Source organism: Vitis riparia, chromosome 14, assembly GCF_004353265.1.
Source record: "Vitis riparia cultivar Riparia Gloire de Montpellier isolate 1030 chromosome 14, EGFV_Vit.rip_1.0, whole genome shotgun sequence".
In the NCBI taxonomy this organism is placed as follows: domain Eukaryota; kingdom Viridiplantae; phylum Streptophyta; class Magnoliopsida; order Vitales; family Vitaceae; genus Vitis; species Vitis riparia.
The window spans coordinates 22,513,093-22,531,730 of NC_048444.1; the positions used below are offsets into that span (position 1 = coordinate 22,513,093).

At 32.9% G+C, this 18,638-nt stretch overlaps 1 protein-coding gene across 4 annotated transcripts; it reads right to left on the bottom strand.

Moving 5' to 3' along the window:
* Window positions 1-438: 438 nt before the first annotated feature.
* Window positions 439-5,752, bottom strand: LOC117930693 (protein TRANSPORT INHIBITOR RESPONSE 1-like). 4 transcript variants are annotated; one of them, XR_004653935.1, is made up of 5 exons: window positions 4,801-5,752; window positions 3,044-3,536; window positions 2,051-2,906; window positions 1,145-1,245; window positions 439-556 (listed from the first exon to the last, which is right to left on the bottom strand). XR_004653935.1 is itself a non-coding variant. In XM_034851334.1 (3 exons), the coding sequence occupies exons 1-3, from the start codon at window positions 5,253-5,255 to the stop codon at window positions 2,109-2,111; spliced, it is 1,746 nt and encodes a 581-aa protein (XP_034707225.1). In that variant the 5' UTR covers window positions 5,256-5,752; the 3' UTR covers window positions 1,846-2,108. The 4 variants fall into 4 exon arrangements, 1 of the variants encoding a protein (XP_034707225.1); XR_004653934.1 differs by having other exon boundaries at window positions 439-566; XR_004653933.1 differs by lacking the exon at window positions 439-556 and having other exon boundaries at window positions 904-1,245.
* Window positions 5,753-18,638: the final 12,886 nt, after the last annotated feature.

The following is an 18,638-nucleotide window of genomic DNA, read 5'->3' on the forward strand; positions in this document are numbered from 1 at the left end:
ATCATAAATTATATATATATTTTTTAATTTCTCTATATTTTCCTTCTATTTTTAAAAATGAGTTCTTTAAAAGTTGTTTTTTATTTCAGACTGAAAAAAAAAAAAAAAAACAACCACCAAATTATATTATGAGTTTTTAAAAACACTTTTCTATTTTTAAAAAGAAAAAAAATATTTTTTTAATCATATTAAATTTGAATTTGGTTCATATATTCCATATAAAGATATTCCATATAAAAACATGTACATTTTATTGGATTTTAGACCCAACATCAAACCTAGACCAAAATCACAACAAAGAAAACATACATATAAAATATTTCCTCCAGACATGTCATTGCAATATCATATTTCCTTACAAAATAATAAAAATTATTAAAAATACTTCTATAAATATTTTATGTCATGTAAAACCCATACCGAATATGTAAAAATGTGAAGAACATAAAACATCCAATGCAACAAAGACTCAAGTTCGGGATGCAAATGCAAAAAGCAAGAAAGCATGAAGATTTTTCAACGTTGAACAGTTGCTCTCTTTCATCTTCGGATGTACCTACACAACACTGGTAATAGCATAAGAACGAAATTCCTTTTTCTGGTAAGAGGTAGAATTGCAAGAAGAAATAGTTAAGGTAGAACTGATCTCACTCGGCATAGTCTTCTCTTAACTAACTATACCATAAATCTGGTCCCAAACTTGTCTAAGATCAGGAAATAGGTATCTGTCTCATATGATGCAGAACTTCTACTGTATGATTCATTCACATCAAAGCTTCAGAGTTTCAAACCAGAACAGGACTACATGGTTTCAATTCAATGGACAAAAAACATCATAGTGATGAATCAATTTGAACATATTTAACACCAGAGTTTAGATGCCAGTAGACCAACACCAAATAGTTGACTTGGGAAAAAAACTCCACCCTTAGCAAAGCATAAATTTGCCCATAAAGTTGTCGAGAAAATAAAGTTGAAAAGTTGAGTTGATAACAAGTACATCACACATTATATCACTATTTTCACATAAATCACTTAAGAAAACAAACGCAAACACGAGGATTAGTAAAAGGTCCCTTTCAGAGAGAGAGAGAGAGAGAGAGAGAGCAACATGCTTGTGAAGGTGCAGATGAAGAGAAAGAACCTATGGAGTTTCATTGTTGCTTGGGATTGGCTTTGGGCCTGTCCTCGACTGCTTAAGTGGAAAGCAGAGAAGACCTTCTTCCAGTGTAGTGACATACTGCCCTACATGAGATAGAATTCAAAACTTCAGGACCTAGGGGCCAAGTGAGAGTCCTAGATATATAGTTAAGCAAAAACAGGGTGACATACAAGAATTAGCTGGCTTGTGTGTTCTCTTCAAATCTAAGAATGCAAGCAAACTATACCATAAACTAGTATGGGTAAAAGCAAAGTGAAAGTTAAATTAGTGACCTAAGATCAACTAAGTCCATCCATTGGGCCTGTTTCTAGATCATAGTCAATCAGCAGGCTATGAACTGCTATCAAAACCCCAAACAAATCAAGCAGCAAACCTAGAAACTCTGTGAGAAACAAGCTGCTATAGCCAACAATAATTTCACCATTACATTCAGAAGTTAAGCCATCTCAAATAATCCTCCGTGAAATTCATCTTAAAGCAAATTTAAGAAGCAACTGGTTTGACCAAGTTGAGATGCAGCAGAATTAGAGTTTATTGAATTAACTCCAAAGCAGGATCAACAATTTGAACTACAAACACTCCAAAACATTCAAAACAGCTTGCAAGTTGAGAGTATCATCAAATGAAAACAAACATAAAAATAATATAGGGTGCCACAATTTTCTTTTACTGTCTAGCCAAAGTTAATCATGTGATAAAAAATCTTATTCATAAAAATGAATCTTTACGGTCTAGCCAATGTTAATCAACTGATAAAGGAACGATACAACTGTGGAGCCTTTTTACAAGTTATTCATTCTCTTCTCAACAACACAAAAACAGTACCTTGATTATTCTAAGCTCCCAAAGATAGAAGTTGTAATGAAGAGAAGAAAATTGAGCTTGTACCTGCTGTCTCCATTCAACATGGTATTCAAGAGAACTAATGATCATATTTTCTAGATTTTCAAGAAGAGCTTAAGGCTGAGTTCTTATCCATTGTCCAAACAAAAGATGGCATGTCTGATCGGGGTCCTGAAACAGTCCTATAAATATAAAGCTTCTCAACAGGGTATTCATCAGGGCTCGAATCAGGATGTCCTTGCTCAGCAATGACCTCAACATTCAACCTTGGCATCTTCTGGCCTAGCAGTTTACAAGCTCTGTAACTCACTTGACATGCAGACATCCAAAGGGATCGCATTGTCTCCAGCTTTGCTGCATTTGCCAAAAGTGCTTTGTCACCAAAAGGGCAATCTCTAATCTCCAGTTTACGGAGGCTCTTACATCCTGACAAAACATGGTGGAGACCCAAATCACTGTCCCCAGCAAAAGCTAGGGAAAGCATCTCAAGCTTTTTGCCATGGGACCCTATGTACTCAAATACACGATCAGTGAGGAGACCAGAAAGTGAAAGGCGCTTGAGATCCTTGCAGTGCTCAACAATGGCCCCAAAGCCCACATCCAGTGGTTCTAGGGTAATATAGTCGGGACGGAAGCGTTCAATGATGCATAGACGAAAGTGAGTAAGGTTGGGACGGTTCCTAGCAATAGTAGATAGGGCCACATTGGACATCCGACGACAAAAATATAGAACCGAGTGAAGCTTGGGGCAACCTGCAGAAACTGATACAAGGCCTTGTTCCGTTAAAGAGACATTTGGTTCCTGACCAAATGGATCAGAAGGAAATACCCTCAATTCTCGCAGGTCCTTGCAAGATTCTGCAAGGGCATTAAGACCAGTGTCTTCAATATAATCCAGTACCTGCCAAGGTTCAAGTTAAGGTGAAATGGAAAAAGGAAGAACAAGAAGCAGAAAAAATGGAAAAATATGCCATCTGAAGACAAATAGAAGCAGCTTTCAACAGATCAATGGACAGCACAGAATTAGATGTCACATACCCACAGGCGCTGCAGATTCTGGCACTGGCTCACCAGCTTGATGAGTTCTGGGCATTGGATGGGTGCATCACTTAAGTTCAGGGATGTAAGTCCAACGCAAATTGGGTAGAGAGTTGGAAGGTAGGAAGGGACCACATCCTGTAAACCACATAGTCTCTTAAGCCCCTTGCAGCCTGAAAAAGCTCCTGCAAGCTTTGAATATAGATCAGGATGGACTTCCTTCGTGTGCAAGCCTGAACCCAGCTCAACTAGCTGAGGGGCCTTCTGGAGGAGGTTGGGTAGCAGGTCAAGGGGCACTGAATGGCTCAACTTGAGAGTTTTCAGATTTGGGCACCTACCAACCAGGCGCTCCAGGGCAGAGAATCTAATCTCCGAGCTTAGTGAAGTAATATTAAGTGACTCCAGGGATGTATAAGAATCAGGAAACTGGCTCAGCCAATTCCCACTCACATCATCTACTTCACTTTCTGACAAGTCCAGCTCTTTCAGGTTCCTGTATATTTTAACAATAAAGTCAACACAAAGCAGGTTAAAAATTCTAAAAATCAAAGCAAACTCTAATAGACAGCCAAAATAAGGGAAATAATAAAATAAAAAGACTGCATTTTTAACAAAATCTCTGCTACAACAGCAGCATTAATCCCTTATCATGTTGACAAATAAACCACCCAAAATCTAGTGCTAGTAGAAGATGAATTTCTAACAGTTCCCAATCAATTCTCATTTCTGGTTATACAGAACCTCCCACATTACTAATAGAAAAACCCCAGGAAAACAAGATTCCAGGAATTCCATGTTTCTTCCAAAATGGGGCTTCTTCCTTAACTTATCAACTTCCAGATACTTAGGTCTACAGAACCTCATGACTACAACATAAAGCATCCACACTATTAAAAACAAACACAAAAATGTGTCAGCTCTGGCATTCCGACTGGTTGAAAATAATGGGTGCATGTTTAGCATTCTGTCTCGAAGGGGTAGAGAGGAGAAGTCACCCTGCAACAGGAGTCTACTGCCTCATTGGAATCAGGAGTTGGGTCTCATATCATCACTCAGTAAGCAACACTTATAAATAATTGTAGTAATATGTATTAACAGAAGAGAATATAGTTGAGGGATTCAAAAAGAACCCACATTATCCAAGGAGCAACCATCCAAAACTAAAAGCAACCCTACACTACAGTGGTCCTACGACAAACAAAAGAAGCCAAAGGAAAAGCAAAAACTGACAGTGACTAGATCTCCATTAACCAAAGCAAGAGACAGATATTCAGAATCATGGACCCTCATTGTACCAAAAAGTTTAATCCTATAGCAGGTTATGAAAACAAGGTTTTTAATAAATTACCAACAAAAATGCAAGCTAATCATAATAATGGGGTGGGATTGTATTAGATGAGGTGTAAAAACACATTAGCTTTGAAAAATAGGAAGAAAAGTAGCAAAATCCTTTATAAAATCTCAGTAATTATTAAACTTTGCAACAAGTAAAAGGTATCTTTTTCCAGTTTAACAACCAAATTCTAAAAACGGAATTCCCTTTGGTTGCCAAGGAAATAGCATTTCCTTACCTGGGAAAACAAACACATCAACCCCCCATCCCCTAACATTTACTTGGCCTAGTAAAATTGAATTCTTTTTCCCCTATTTTTTGAAACCACAACAACAGAAGGCGTAAGCGTCCTAATTTGATTTACTTTCTTCATTAGCATTTCCTCTGCAACTGAACTGAAATTTCTAATAAAACACAAACGAACCTGCAGTTAGCTGCAATCGTCGCCAACCCATCAGTGGAGAAGCCTTCACAGGAGTACATAACCAAAACCCTAAAATTCTTAAACTTCTTCGCAATCAACTCCAACGCCTCGTCACTCACCACCATCCTCTTCAGCCTCAGCTCCTCCAACCACGGGTACGCCTTCGCGAACGCAGCAATCCATGGGTACGCATAACCGCCCCACTCGTGCGGAACCAGATTGAAATCCGCGAAGTGGGGCTTACCTTTCAAGGACACAGATCGGAGCTCCGGAAAGCGACGGATCGCGATCGCAGGGCTCACGGCATAGCAGTTCCCAACAAATAGTCGCCGGCGGCACCACCTCTCGATGTCGTGCCATGATTTGCACACCAATGAGACCGAGTTCCGGTCCGAGTCCGAGTCTATAAACGAGAGCACATGCTCTAGAACCTCCTCAGGAAACGAATACCCCATTCAAGTCTGAATCTTCAAATCTTCTTCACTAGATATGGATCTAAAACCACATGCACTGACTAGTTTATAAAGAAAGAAATCAAAAGATTTCAGTCTAGCGAGGCAGAGACAGATCTGAGAAGCTATCAACGAATTCAAAGAGAGCAGAGCAAAATATATAGAAAAGCTAGAGAGAAAAAACTCAGAAACAGGAAGCCGCAACGTTGAGAGAGAGATTAAAGTGTTGTACAGCTTAAAGAGAGCTTCTCAGGCACAGTTGTTCAACAGATACAGATCTTAAACGCCATTAACGAGCTCAGAGAGAACATTCAGAGAAAGAGAAAAGGAGAAAACCTAGACAGAGCAGGGTCTTGTGAAACTGAAAAAGAGTCCCTCACGCGCAGTTCTTCGACAGAAACAGATACCAGACGCCACTGAGGAGCTCAGAGAGGGGTTTTAGAGAGAGAAAGTGGACGCTCTAGAGAGAGAAGTTTATAGAGAGAGAGAGAGGGGGGAGGACAAAGGGATAAGGATTTGTGCATGAAGTGTAGTGGTGCGGTCAAAATTTTTGACTAATCTAACTGAGGTCAATGATTGGATGCATGATCGACGGTTCTGAATGATTGCTTCTTTGACGACAGCCGTCCGATTAACGGCGTGAACCATGTTTGGCGTGGTTCGGTTCGGCCCCTTATCTTTCCGCCACGAAGCGCAGCCACATAAAGACTGCTGCTGACGTGGCTCTGATTTGACGCCATCCTATCCCTCCCATCAAAATCCCAATTTCTCTTTGTCAGTAAGATTTGGGCCGACCTGGTATTTGGGCCGGCTTTGCTTTTTAATCACCATATGATTTTGAAGTCTGGCCCAGAGAGCACGTGAAGTGTAGATAGGAAAGGAATCTTATCACCGGAACCAACCACTCATATGATGGCAATATTTGTATTATTTAAACGGCACGCCTCCGTTCCCTCCGATCATGGTTGATCAGTTGGCCCATTCCATTTGGACCCAAACTAATTCCGTAAGGGCCAATCCGAAGCCCCACCCGTAGGTCCAACCCGTTCAGTAAGACAAGCAGCGCTTAACAATTAACAGGCTAACAGCACAAAATTTTAGGGCGGCTGTCGGCTAAATCTCAATTAAGGTCAAGATTCTAACAACCCAATATCGTGGATCATATGGTCACGGGCTTAGCCTAAATCATCAACTTTATAGTAAGTTGAGTTTCAAATGCACTCAATTTTTCAAAAGAAGCCTTTTCACTCTTCCTTTTTTGGTTCTATCTTATCCTTTATTGACTTTACCATTGTAGGAGGGTGCATTGGACACCACTCTGGCCGACTTCGTGGTTGCTAAGACTATTGAGCCCATCCTCTAACGTACACCGACGAAAATGATAATCATATAAAATGAGGTTATTTAAGTCATTTCAATAAATATGGTGAGTGGACACCAATTCACCTTCACACGTAGGATATTCATTTATATAATTATTCATTTATGTCATATTCAATTGTCATTATCTTATGTTTATCCAACAAAAGTCATTGTAATTTCTTCGCCTAACATATGTATTTGTAGACATAAGTATGCCATAGCTTTCAAGCATTTTATAGGTCAACTATCTTTTGATTTTCTAATATGACTAGGGTTCAAATTTTTAAGATTGGGTTTAATTTATTTTAGGTTAAATTTAAGTTAGCCTAGGCTAAGTTGGATTATTTTCTCATTAAATTTAGGATTTCTTTTTCTTTTACGAAGTTGTTGCAGGGACAAGAGGGAGTTCAAGTTTTTAAGATTGGGTTTAATTTATTTTAGGTTAATTTTAAGTTAGCCTAGGCTAAGTTGGATTATTTTTTCATTAAATTTAGGAATATTTTTTTCTTTTACGACGCTGTTGTAGGGACAAGAGGGAGATATTATGATGCATCATAAAGTAATTTGTTATTTTTGGGAAGTAACTTGATTTAATTATAGAAACTTATCGCATTTGGAAGTAATTAGATCATATTGGAGAAGTAACTTAATTCAATTAGTTCTTAGTACAACCAATATGAATCTAATCCATATGATTTCATTTTTATCCAATCCAATAAGTGAAAAGTGTAGTACTATATCTTGATGTCGTGAAGCCAAGCTAAACGATTCTTGGTGAACACTATGAGGACAGGTGAATTGGATGTTGACCTCTTCTACAAATTTTAGTATAAATGATAAGAAATAATTCAATGTAAGTAAAATGAATAAAGATAGAGATAGAAAGACACAAACAAAACTTTTATAGTGGTTTGACAAATGTTTTTGTCCAATTTCTCTTATTTCAACTCGAGTTTGAAGTTTCTTCAGTAATTTGAGGCTTTCTTTAATTGAAGCCTTCAAGTATTTTTACACTTAGATTCAATACTCTAATATGCTTTTATGAATCTTGTAATGATACCTTGCACTTGAACATAAACACTCAAATTTTACCTCACACTTTAAAGAAACACTCAAGTAACACATCACAATTGAAAAACTTCTCTAGCTTGGCAATCACGTGATGAAATTCATTCCATATAATCTTTCTAGTTTGCAATTGAAGTTCAATACAATAGGTAAACAATGATTAAGATGCACTAAGACTAGATTAGCAAATAGAAGAGTGCACTCAACAAACACTTTTAAAACTTTTTAAAAATGATGTTACAGTAATTGCTTAAGGTTGGTATGTCCATAAATGTGAGTTTTTAGGTAAAATTGATTCTTAAGCATAGTTTTAAGTCAACTGATTAATAGGAAGGTTAACTAGGTGGTCGACCATGAAACTAATAGTCATAGGTGATTATTAGATTACAGGTACCTTGATAGTCGAGGTCAACTAATTAATAGGAAGGTTAACTAGGTGGTCGACCATGAAACTAATAGTTGTAGGTGATTATTAGATTATAGATACCTCGATAGTCGAGGTCTAACCAACCTATCCTTGATCAATTGAGGTAAAACCTCAATTGCCCTAAGTCCATGGGTCACTAAAAATTTTACAACTCAAAGCACCTTAATCAATTGACTTGGCAATCAATTGATTCAACCCCTACCCTCAAGATCGATACATTCACTTGATTTTTTAAGATTTTATAAATTTATAATTTTAAAGCTTAATTAAGTTGGGGAAACTGGTTATAACTTACTCTTTAGTACTTTTGATAAGGATAAAAACATTGATTTTGCCCTAGTTTTCTCGTCAACTAATTTTTGAAGAGATGGGGTTAATTTAAAACCAATTAGATGAGTTTTTGACTGTTAGGTGCTTTTAAAAATATTTTCATGCATTCCTAGTTTGTGCGCTTCAACCTTATTTAAAAGGTCCTAAAAATAATTTTTAGGCTTGAAGAATTGTCCATGGTGCATGATTATCAAAATAAATAAATTAATCTTTCTCTTGATTTCCTCTTTAGCTCCATAATATTAAATATTTCTCGATCGATTTGGTCAACCATTGGTCAATTACATAAGAATAAGTGACCTTTAATAATTCAAGTTGATTTAAATTGAAAGCTTAAGATTGACATGATTTTTCTTTATTAAAAAGCATGTCATTCTCATTTTTAATAAAAATAATCGATAATGCATAAATGATTCATTTTAAGAAGTTTTCTAAAAAGTTCATTCTTTTTGTTTAAATATGCTTAGTTTTAAATGTTAATGTTAAGAGATATTTATCTTCATTTGATTATATGAGTACTATAGCTTAACATGCCTAAGACCATTAATATCTAATCTCCGCCTTCAACAAGTCTTTCTTTATTTTCACTAAGATCTCTTAAGCTCCTTCTCATATAGTTTTTTCTTGATTGATTCATGAAAATCTTCTTGCCTATCACTTTTGAAAGCAAATGTTAAATTTAAGTCTTATTTTCTTATCATCAAAACTTAAGTTTAACTAAACCTTAGGCCAACATTAAATAATATTGAAATTAACTACGGCAAAGTCAAGGATTTCTATTCTTGTATATACAAAGATTTTTTTTTTCACACTTCTTGCCATTAGATAGTGCCCGTAAATCTCATGATTGGTACCTAAAGATTCATAGTAAACTTCGATGGGAGCTTCAAATAAGACTCAATTTTATCAAAAATCAAATAGCATAAAATTTAATTTAAAAATAAATATATTTTAAAATTTTCAAAGTTGAAACTAAAAAATCAACCATTATGAAATTTATTTAATAAAATATTGGGTAAAAAATTGCAAAAAATTTAATTTAATTTTAAAAAATTCATAATAAATAAAAAAAATTAAAATATGTAATGATGATGAAAAATATATTAAAATAATGATTACATAAAAAATGAAGATAAAATAACAAAATAAATGAATAAGCATAAATATTAAATAGATTTTGTAAACTATTTTATTTTATTTTTTAAATTTTATTAAAATCTTAATATAGATAGTAAATGTTATATTTTTCCGATAACCCTTAATTATAATTATTTCTCACTATGAGGGCAAAATTTTCATTTTTCCTTTCATTTTAAAAAAATTCTTAATATATAAGGAATATGATTTGGGAATTTGAGGGGGCATGTGTCACCACTAATAACAAAGGAATTATATGGTCATCTTATGGTAGAAAACATAAATCTATTATACCATTGGATTACTTTCAATCAATTGACTTTGCAACCTTTGCAATTTGGGGCAATGTTTGAAAAAAGGAACAACGCAATTTTGTTGTTGGCATCTCTTCCTTCATCGTATGATAATTTGACAACAATATGAGAAGGAAACTTTAGACTTTGATTAGATATTGAAGTCAATATTTTTAGAATTAATCGATAATTGCACCAAAAAAAAATTATTGGATCATGGTTCATTGGTCAGATTGGTTTAATCTTAGTTGAACCATGATGTCATAAATATATAATTTATAAATTACTAAAATTAAAAATAATTATAAGAAATTAAGAATATATACAAAATAATTCAAAATTTCATAATATTCAAGTGTGAAAGATATATTATTCGGTATGGAAAGAAAGTTTAAATATATTTAATTTTATTTTTGTTATATATATCCTATTGTTTTATAATTTTAAAAATTATTATATTATTAATTCAATATTTATAATTATTTAAGGATTTTAAATAAAAGAAATTTGAGGAAAAAATAACATTGGTTTATATTTAATTTGGACCATTATAGGAGAGGTAGCTCCATTGTTAGACTCTCCTTTCTATTCCTTGGTCCTTGCATTGAGGCCTACCCTCTACTCTATAGTGGTGTACTTTTTTTCTTTCATCCTACATGGAAAATACATGAAGATGATGTGGTCTTTAAAAGTTTGCTACACATTACAAGCTAACATTTGCATAGTTGAGTGGTGCATTGTGACTAAGGGTTGGTTTATGGCCCAAGTTTGCATGGACCTGGTTTTGTTTGGGTTATAATCCAATAGGCGGATGCCACCAAGTCTTTAGAGAGGAAGCATGGTTCAAAGTCGCGGTATCGGTCACTGACTCGAAGGGTCCCGAGGCGTATCGATCTCAGTGTATTGGTTTGGTATCGGGCGATACATAAAATAAGCTAATTAGAAAATTCAAAAAAAATAAAAATATTATGTAAATCATTACAAAAATATATACAATTAAATAAGCTCAAAAATTTAATAAAATAAAATTGTCTCACATTTAACATTATTTAAATAGTTATAAAAGTATCTGCTCAAAGTTATTTATGATAATGTTAATAAAAGAAAGTTATTTTATTTCAAATATAATAACATTTTTACTAACAAACATACAATACAATAATCAATTCCCTGTTGAATGACGAGGGGGTTCAAAATCATCATCATCAGTCCTACGACGAGTATACAAATTGGGATGACAATCCTCGTAGTGAGGATATGGTTGAAAGAGTTGTTCATAACTTGAATATGTTGGGTGAGATGATTGGCTTGATGATCCATAATCAGGAAAATATGGTTTCGAAGGCTGTCTAGGATCAACACCATATTGATAGTATCTAAAACCTCGATAAGCAATGCTATTGCTACTGGAAGATTGATCATATCCATATGAGTCACTAGCTTGTGTTCCAGTATTTGAATATCTCCCTGGATGCATCATTGGAAATCGATCAAAATCATTTCTACTAAAAGTACTAGAAGAGCTATCACGGTCTCTAAAGTTGTGATATGATCTATCATCTACCCCTTTGAAATACGACCTTGATCCTATACCCAAATTTTGTAAGTGCTCATCAATACGGTGATAATTTGATCTATGATAATCATGCCTACTAGAATAATCATCATCGTTGGGAAATGTAGTTAGTCTTTCCAAATGCTTTCGTTGTTCTCATATCCCTGGTCGATATCCATGATCTGTATCTTGTGTGGCATAGTAATTTTCACCTCCTTGTGCCCATGACATGCCAGGATCTACTTGACTAACATAACTGCCCCTGGTGCTACCATCTCCTCTAGTACCCTCACTAGTGCCACCAACTCCTCTATTGCCCCCACTAGTGCCACCATCCTGCCTACTGCCCTCATTGTCACCATCATCACTATTAGAATTTGAAGAAATTGTCCTAGAAGCCTTACATTTACGATAGGAATCAACATCTCTTTCTCTACCTTCTTCATTAGTGGGAAGACATTTATCCAACCAATCCAAATTATCAGATGATAAAATAGGCTCCTCTCCTTCTTGTATCCACTCATCTAATATATCATCATCATTAAAGATATGATTCAGATCAATTGGATTGTATAAATTTTCATTGCTTTGCTCTTGCATCAATTCTTAACTTGAAGTCGCATATTGTAGTACACATAAACTAACTCATGCAACTTTTTCATTACCAAACGGTTGCGCAACTTTGTGTGAATCAATGACCATGTGCTCCAATTTCTTTCACAACTTGATGAAGAACAAGTTTGGCTTAAAATTTTAATAGCAATCTTTTGTAGATGTGGACCTTTGTCGCCATAGTTGTTCCACCATTCAACTATAATAAAGAAAATGCATACTTATTAATCACTATGATATATTTAACAAAAAATTATGATAACTTCTTATTTGTAATAGACGTAAATGTATTGAGTACCTGGAATAGATTGATTTATTGCTTTCTTTGTAAGTGTACTTCCAAATTCTCTTTGGCCGTCAACAAATAATTTCACCTACATCATTAACATTTTTTTTTGGTTAATGCACATTACATATACAAAATGCATTATATAAAGGTCACAAACTATTATTATACCTCGTTAATAGCTTTTTCTTGTCTATCCAAATCTGACTATAATATCTCGATAACCTCTTTTAATCCAACTTTAATTTCCGGATGGTTGGAGAAATGCTTTGAATATTGGAACATTGGATTTAAAAAATATGTTGCCATAAGTTAAATAATGATCAGTTTATAATAATTTGTACTTGAAAAAATAATAAAAAAATATATAAAGAATTTTTTTATTACCTGCAGCATGCAAATGTCTGTGCAATTTACCTTTTCACCTTCTATAAATGACTTCCCAATACTTTTCCTATTGCTTGACCAATGTCTTAATAGCCAATTTAGCTCTATCCATTGCTTCATACATGATTGATAGTGTGGGCTTTTTATCTTGATCAACCAATTTCAATAATTTGACGAGAGGTTTCATGATGGTTTGAACTTTCCCTACCTTATTCCAAAATCGATCAGTTAAGATAAGGTTGGATACCTTATCTCTTAGACTTTTTTTGCTCCTATCTTTATTGAATTCACGCTACTCATTTGTTGTGCACATTCTTTTCAAATCAGCCTCATAACGTATAAGACTCTCAAGTGAAATGAATTCAGTGGCAAAACGGGTTGTTCTTGACCTTAACAGATCTCTATCCTTAGTGAACACTTTCATCAAATTCACTACTTTCAAGCTATTATAAATAAATCATGTGATCATCTTAGCTTGATCTAATGTCTCCTTAATCTGCTTCATGCTTGCAATATCTTCAAGCATTAAATCAATACAGTGGGCTGCACAAGGAGACCAAAACAAATGCTTCTGCTTCTCCATCAACAACATATCGACTGCTTTAAAACTTGCCTCATTATCAGTGACTACTTGAACAACATTTTCCTCCCCAACCTCCTCTACAACTTTATCCATAAGGGAAAAGATGTAGTCTGTTGTCTTAGGTATATTGGTAATGTCAACTGAAGAATGATATATCATACTTCTATCATAATAAATCATGAAATTGATGATAGGCTTTCTAGTCCTAGAATTCCAACCATCAAACATGATTGTACACTCATATATAGGTCATTTAGCCTTCAATGTTGTTATGTATACCATAAGCTCTTGCACCTCCTCTTCCAAATATGCATTTCCAATTTGGTATCCCATGGGACCCTTGATGCCTGGACCTGCTTCTGCTATGGTATCAATCATTGATTGATAGTAAGGCCCATTGTTAGCTGCATTAAAGGGTATTGCATTAAAGAGAAAGAATTTAGATATAGCTTTACCCACTTTCTTCACACCTTCAGTAGAAAACAAGTTTTTTATCGATTTATGCTTTGATGGGAACATATAGGGATCAATTCCTTTTGGAGGTATGCTAGCTCCTTTTCTTACACTGAAGCTACGTGTCAGTCCGCACTTAATCCTAACATTAGAAGGTTGTGAGGAACTACCACTCTTCTGATGCTCTTGTCCACATTCTTCAAAAATTCGACAATTTTTTTTCATTGCTTGTTTCATTTGTCTTCTTTCAAAATTAGCCATAGCAACTTCCTCAATTTCATAGAAATTTTCTCTATTTAAGGAACTCAAAAGTCGTTTTTTTTTTTTAACTGTGTTTTTTCTTTTGAAGTATCAGACATATGTTGTCTAACACTATGTGACACTTCTATCGGTACACGTGGACATCCTTCCACTTGTTCAGATATATGTGCGATGTGTTGCTTTAATCTTGTTATACCACCATGTATAATTCTCCCACAATATTTACACTTTATGGTTCTTCTACTACCACTAATAGGTTCTGCATTCTCCCAACCAATATCATGTTTTGAAGCTGTTAGGAAAATTAAAGCTAATCCAACCTATGGTAATCACCCTAGAGAGGGGGTGAATAGGGTGATGGTCTCTTTTTACAAATTTAAACTATGTGAATGTAAGAGACAATTATAAACAAGTATATAATAAGCAATATAAAGACAATTGCATATAAATTAAAGAGTAGGGAAGAGAGAATGCAAATACAAGAGTTTATAGTGGTTCGATGCAACCCGACCTACATCCACTCTCCTCTAGCTTCAATCCCAAGCTTGAGGTTCCACTAATTCAAGGCTTCCAAACCAAGTCTTCAAGCAATACAATTGGATTATGGTTCCAATTCACCCTCTTGGACTTTTGACTCCATGCACCCTTTACACTTCTCAAGAGATACCAGATTCTTGAGAAACTTTCTCTCAAAGATTTACAAATAAATGATCTCACAAAAATCCTAGCACAAGAACTTTAAACTCAAATGATACAAGAAAACTAGGATTGAAAGGTGCACTAAAGATATGCAAGTTTTAGAACAATGGTGCACTCAAAAACACTCTTCCAAGGCTCAAATATATTCAAGAAAGGTTTGGGAAGGTTAAGCTCTTTAAACAATGAAGATTGAAGCATTTTTATAGAAGAGAAAAGCCAAACTAGACGTTTGGGGATTCGATCGGTCGAGTTAGGGGTTGACCGGACGAGCACAACCGGTCGACCGGTTCATCAACTGGTTCAACTGGTTGAGCCATTTTTGGCTCAACAACCAACTTTTTTAACTTAAAACCTGTTAAAACAAGTTTGAAAAACATTTAACACAACGTTTTAGTTGTAAACATGAAATCATCCAATTCTTAATATATTTAAAACAAAATAACTATTGGATGATTTTGGTGCATAAGTAAAGAATGTAATGCATGAAAATCCTAGTGCACCAACAACCTTACAAAGAGATCTTATGAAGCTTGGGTCTTGAAAAACACTTCTCTTTGAGGTGGTCTTCTTCTTTATGATTTCTCTTTGGCTTGATTTGTCTTTGTGATTGCCACTTTGGAAATCATCTTGCCTAATCACACTTGAAATATAATCATTAGTTCTAAACCTTATTTTGTTATCATCAAAATCAAGATTAACCAAACCTTGGTTTCACAGAAGCCATTTTGAAATTTTAACCTAACCATGTATAAAAGGAAAACAACTTACTTTTCAAATTAAATATATATAAACACATTTATATAAGAATTATAATATTCAATTTTCTACTCACTTATATGTTTCATATTGTTACCATATAAAAATAAATTCTACTAAAAAAACAATAAACACGATCTCACCTAAGTTCATCATCTTTTGTTTTCCACTTATTTATATGTTTTTTTAATTAAAATAAATAATAGTTAAATAAATGAATATTTTTATAAAAAAATTCTTTTAAAAAAGTTTGTTTTGATAATTATTGATTTCCTATTGTAATTTAATTGTAGAATATTATAAAATAAGAAATCTACATGATATAATGAAGTAAAATTGATTCAAATATAAATGTAATTTACCATGTAAATGCATACCCTTCATTCCGTATTATTAAATCATTTATGATTATTTGAAAAAAAAAATTAAATAATTATTAATTTTCTAATGTAATTTAATTTTACAATATTATAAGATAAAAACATAAATTAAAAATACAATATCTATGCCATATAAAGTTTACCATATAAATGTACTTTATATTTCTATACCATACAAAAATAATTTAGTGAACTAATTTATTGTTTTGATAATTATTGATTTCCTATTGTAATTTAATTATAGAATATTATAAAATAAAAAATCTACATGATATAATGAAGTAAGATTGATTCAAATATAAATGTAATTTACCATGTAAATGCATACCCTTCATTCCGTATTATTAAATCATTTATGATTATTTGAATTTTTTAAATAATTATTAATTTTCTAATGTAATTTAATTTTGCAATATAGTATTAATGTAATTGAGTAATAGGGAAATTTTTTGTCATTAATATAATGTAAATTTATTTGTACTAATAGAAAATTGAGTGATATTTTTAAAGTATTCAATACAATTTCTTATAAATTATATTTTGTAGCATTATTCAAAATTTTATATAAAATATAAAACATTTATTCAACCAAGCAATGTAACATTTCAGAGCTCATGATATCACTCAATAATAATATTATAAAAGATTTTGATGATAATTTTACTCAATACTATTTGACTAATTATATGTCAAATGTCAATTTTTTTCCATATTGATTTAAAAAAAATATTATTAGCATAAAAAATAAAGTGGACAACTAGGAAAAGAAAATTAATTTATTTTAATATCTTGTATGATAAGACGCTTTGAAATTATGTTGTAACATTGGTGATTATCGTTAGTGAGTAACTACTTGGCAATTCTAATTCAAACGAAAGATCGAGTATTAAAACTATCTTGAGATTTACTCAGTTTATTAAAACCTAATTAGTTAAAAATGATGAAAATAATCCTTATATTTGAAGGGTAACTCATTTTTTATATATATATAAATACCCTTGATTACTTTAAGTATTTGCATGAATGTTTTAAAAGAAATAATTATTTTTATAAGAAAAAAATGAGAGTGTTTTTTTTAAAATGATGCCAAAAAAATAATGAAGGGTTAGATTTCCAAAATTGAGTTTTCAATAACCTTTTTAATTAAATAAGTCATTTACTAATGCTATATTTGGTTTATGAATATTAGAGGAAAAAAAAAAGAAAACTAAACAAATTTAAGGTTAATAAATTATTTTTGTATGACTCTTTTAATTCATTTTATTTATTTATTTTTCTATATAAAGATTATATAATTTAAAAATATATAAATGTTTAGCTAATTTTTAATTGCAACTAATTCTCTTTTATATTTTTTATGATAAAAATAGTGAAAAAAATAAATAAATTTTCTTAATAATTTTTTGGGAATCAAATATAACCTAAACGAAGGTTTAGTATCTATTTCAAATGAGTACTTGTAATTTTTTTAATTATATATGGAAAATTAGATTATTCCATAGTTGAAGAATATAAAACAAAAATCAAAGACCATTCAACCAAAGACTAATAGATCACATCTCAAGGATGGTCAATCACCCAATTGGGCTAAAATGAATTTTAATTAATCACTTAATAAATAAATTAGTATTTAATGTCACTTGTCATTGTATAAAATAAAAAATAATGACTGATTTTATTAAGAGTATTGAGAAATTGATAAAATGTATAATTTAATGGTGATAATAATTTTAAAATATTAAAGATGTTCATTTATGTTTTCTCATTTATGTGATGGATGAAAGTCAATCAAATTAATTGGCACCTAAAAACAAAAATGTTATAACCATCCAATATTTGAAAAGGAATGATAGATTATATATAGCAACAATAAAGTGTTAAACCGTATACAGAAGAGTATATACATACTCACATGCTTCATTAAGCACAACTATATAGCAACAAGGGGGAATTACCTTCATTAGTTATTACTTGCTGGTTTGAAACCCTTGCCCTCTATCTTCTTTCCCAACACCACGAAGACCGATTTACAGCATTGATATCTTCTTCCCCAACACACCACGAAGACCACGATCTGCAACCTCTCAGACTATCGAACCTTTCCGCTGCTACCATACAACCACGATATGCTGCCTTCCCATCAGCAACGCACCAAAGACAAAGATTCTTCACTCTGGAAATGGTGGATTTAGGGTTAAGTAAGTTATTCTTCAACCGAGGCTCTTTTTAAAGGCTTTTGAAAGGGTCACAGGTTTGTTTTAAATTTTCACGGGTTTTCTTTTGCAGAGGAATATCTGATTTTTCTGAAAATTTGATTCTTATTGTGATGGGTTTCTTTTGCAGGGAATCTGTTGATTGATTTTTTATTTTTTATTTATTTATTTTTTCTAAGTTGACCGAGTTAACTCGAAATATCGGTCGAGTCATCCGAGTCCAATCGATTTAATGTCGAGTCTAGGTATAAATTGTATCTAGTATCGGACTCGTCGCGGCCGGCGTTGAGGCGGATACGACTCGACCAATTTTTTGAACCCTGAGAGGAAGATCTTTAAAGTATGAAATTCATATTGAAAGTTTATATAATTTGAAGGGAAACACTATTACAAATTAGGCTTTTATGAATCCTATGTACTTGGGAAATGGCTTATAGTAAGTATTAAATTAGTATCTGATGGAGAGTTTTTCTACTTCATAAAAAAAAAATATAAATTTTAACACATATATAAATAATAAATCAAAATTAATGAAAATAAAATTAACAAAAAAGAAAAGAAAAGTTGGCTTAATTTGATGAGGT

What these genes read in the sequence shown, in the direction of transcription:
- LOC117930693 (XM_034851334.1), bottom strand. Translation starts at nt 5,255, where the DNA reads ATGGGGTATTCGTTTCCTGAGGAGGTTCTAGAGCATGTGCTCTCGTTT. An exon ending in ACGATTGCAGCTAACTGCAG is followed by an intron (nt 3,537 to 4,800) that starts GTTCGTTTGTGT and finishes TAAAATATACAG; the next exon opens with GAACCTGAAAGAGCTGGACT. An exon ending in AGAATCTGCAGCGCCTGTGG is followed by an intron (nt 2,907 to 3,043) that starts GTATGTGACATC and finishes GAACCTTGGCAG; the next exon opens with GTACTGGATTATATTGAAGA.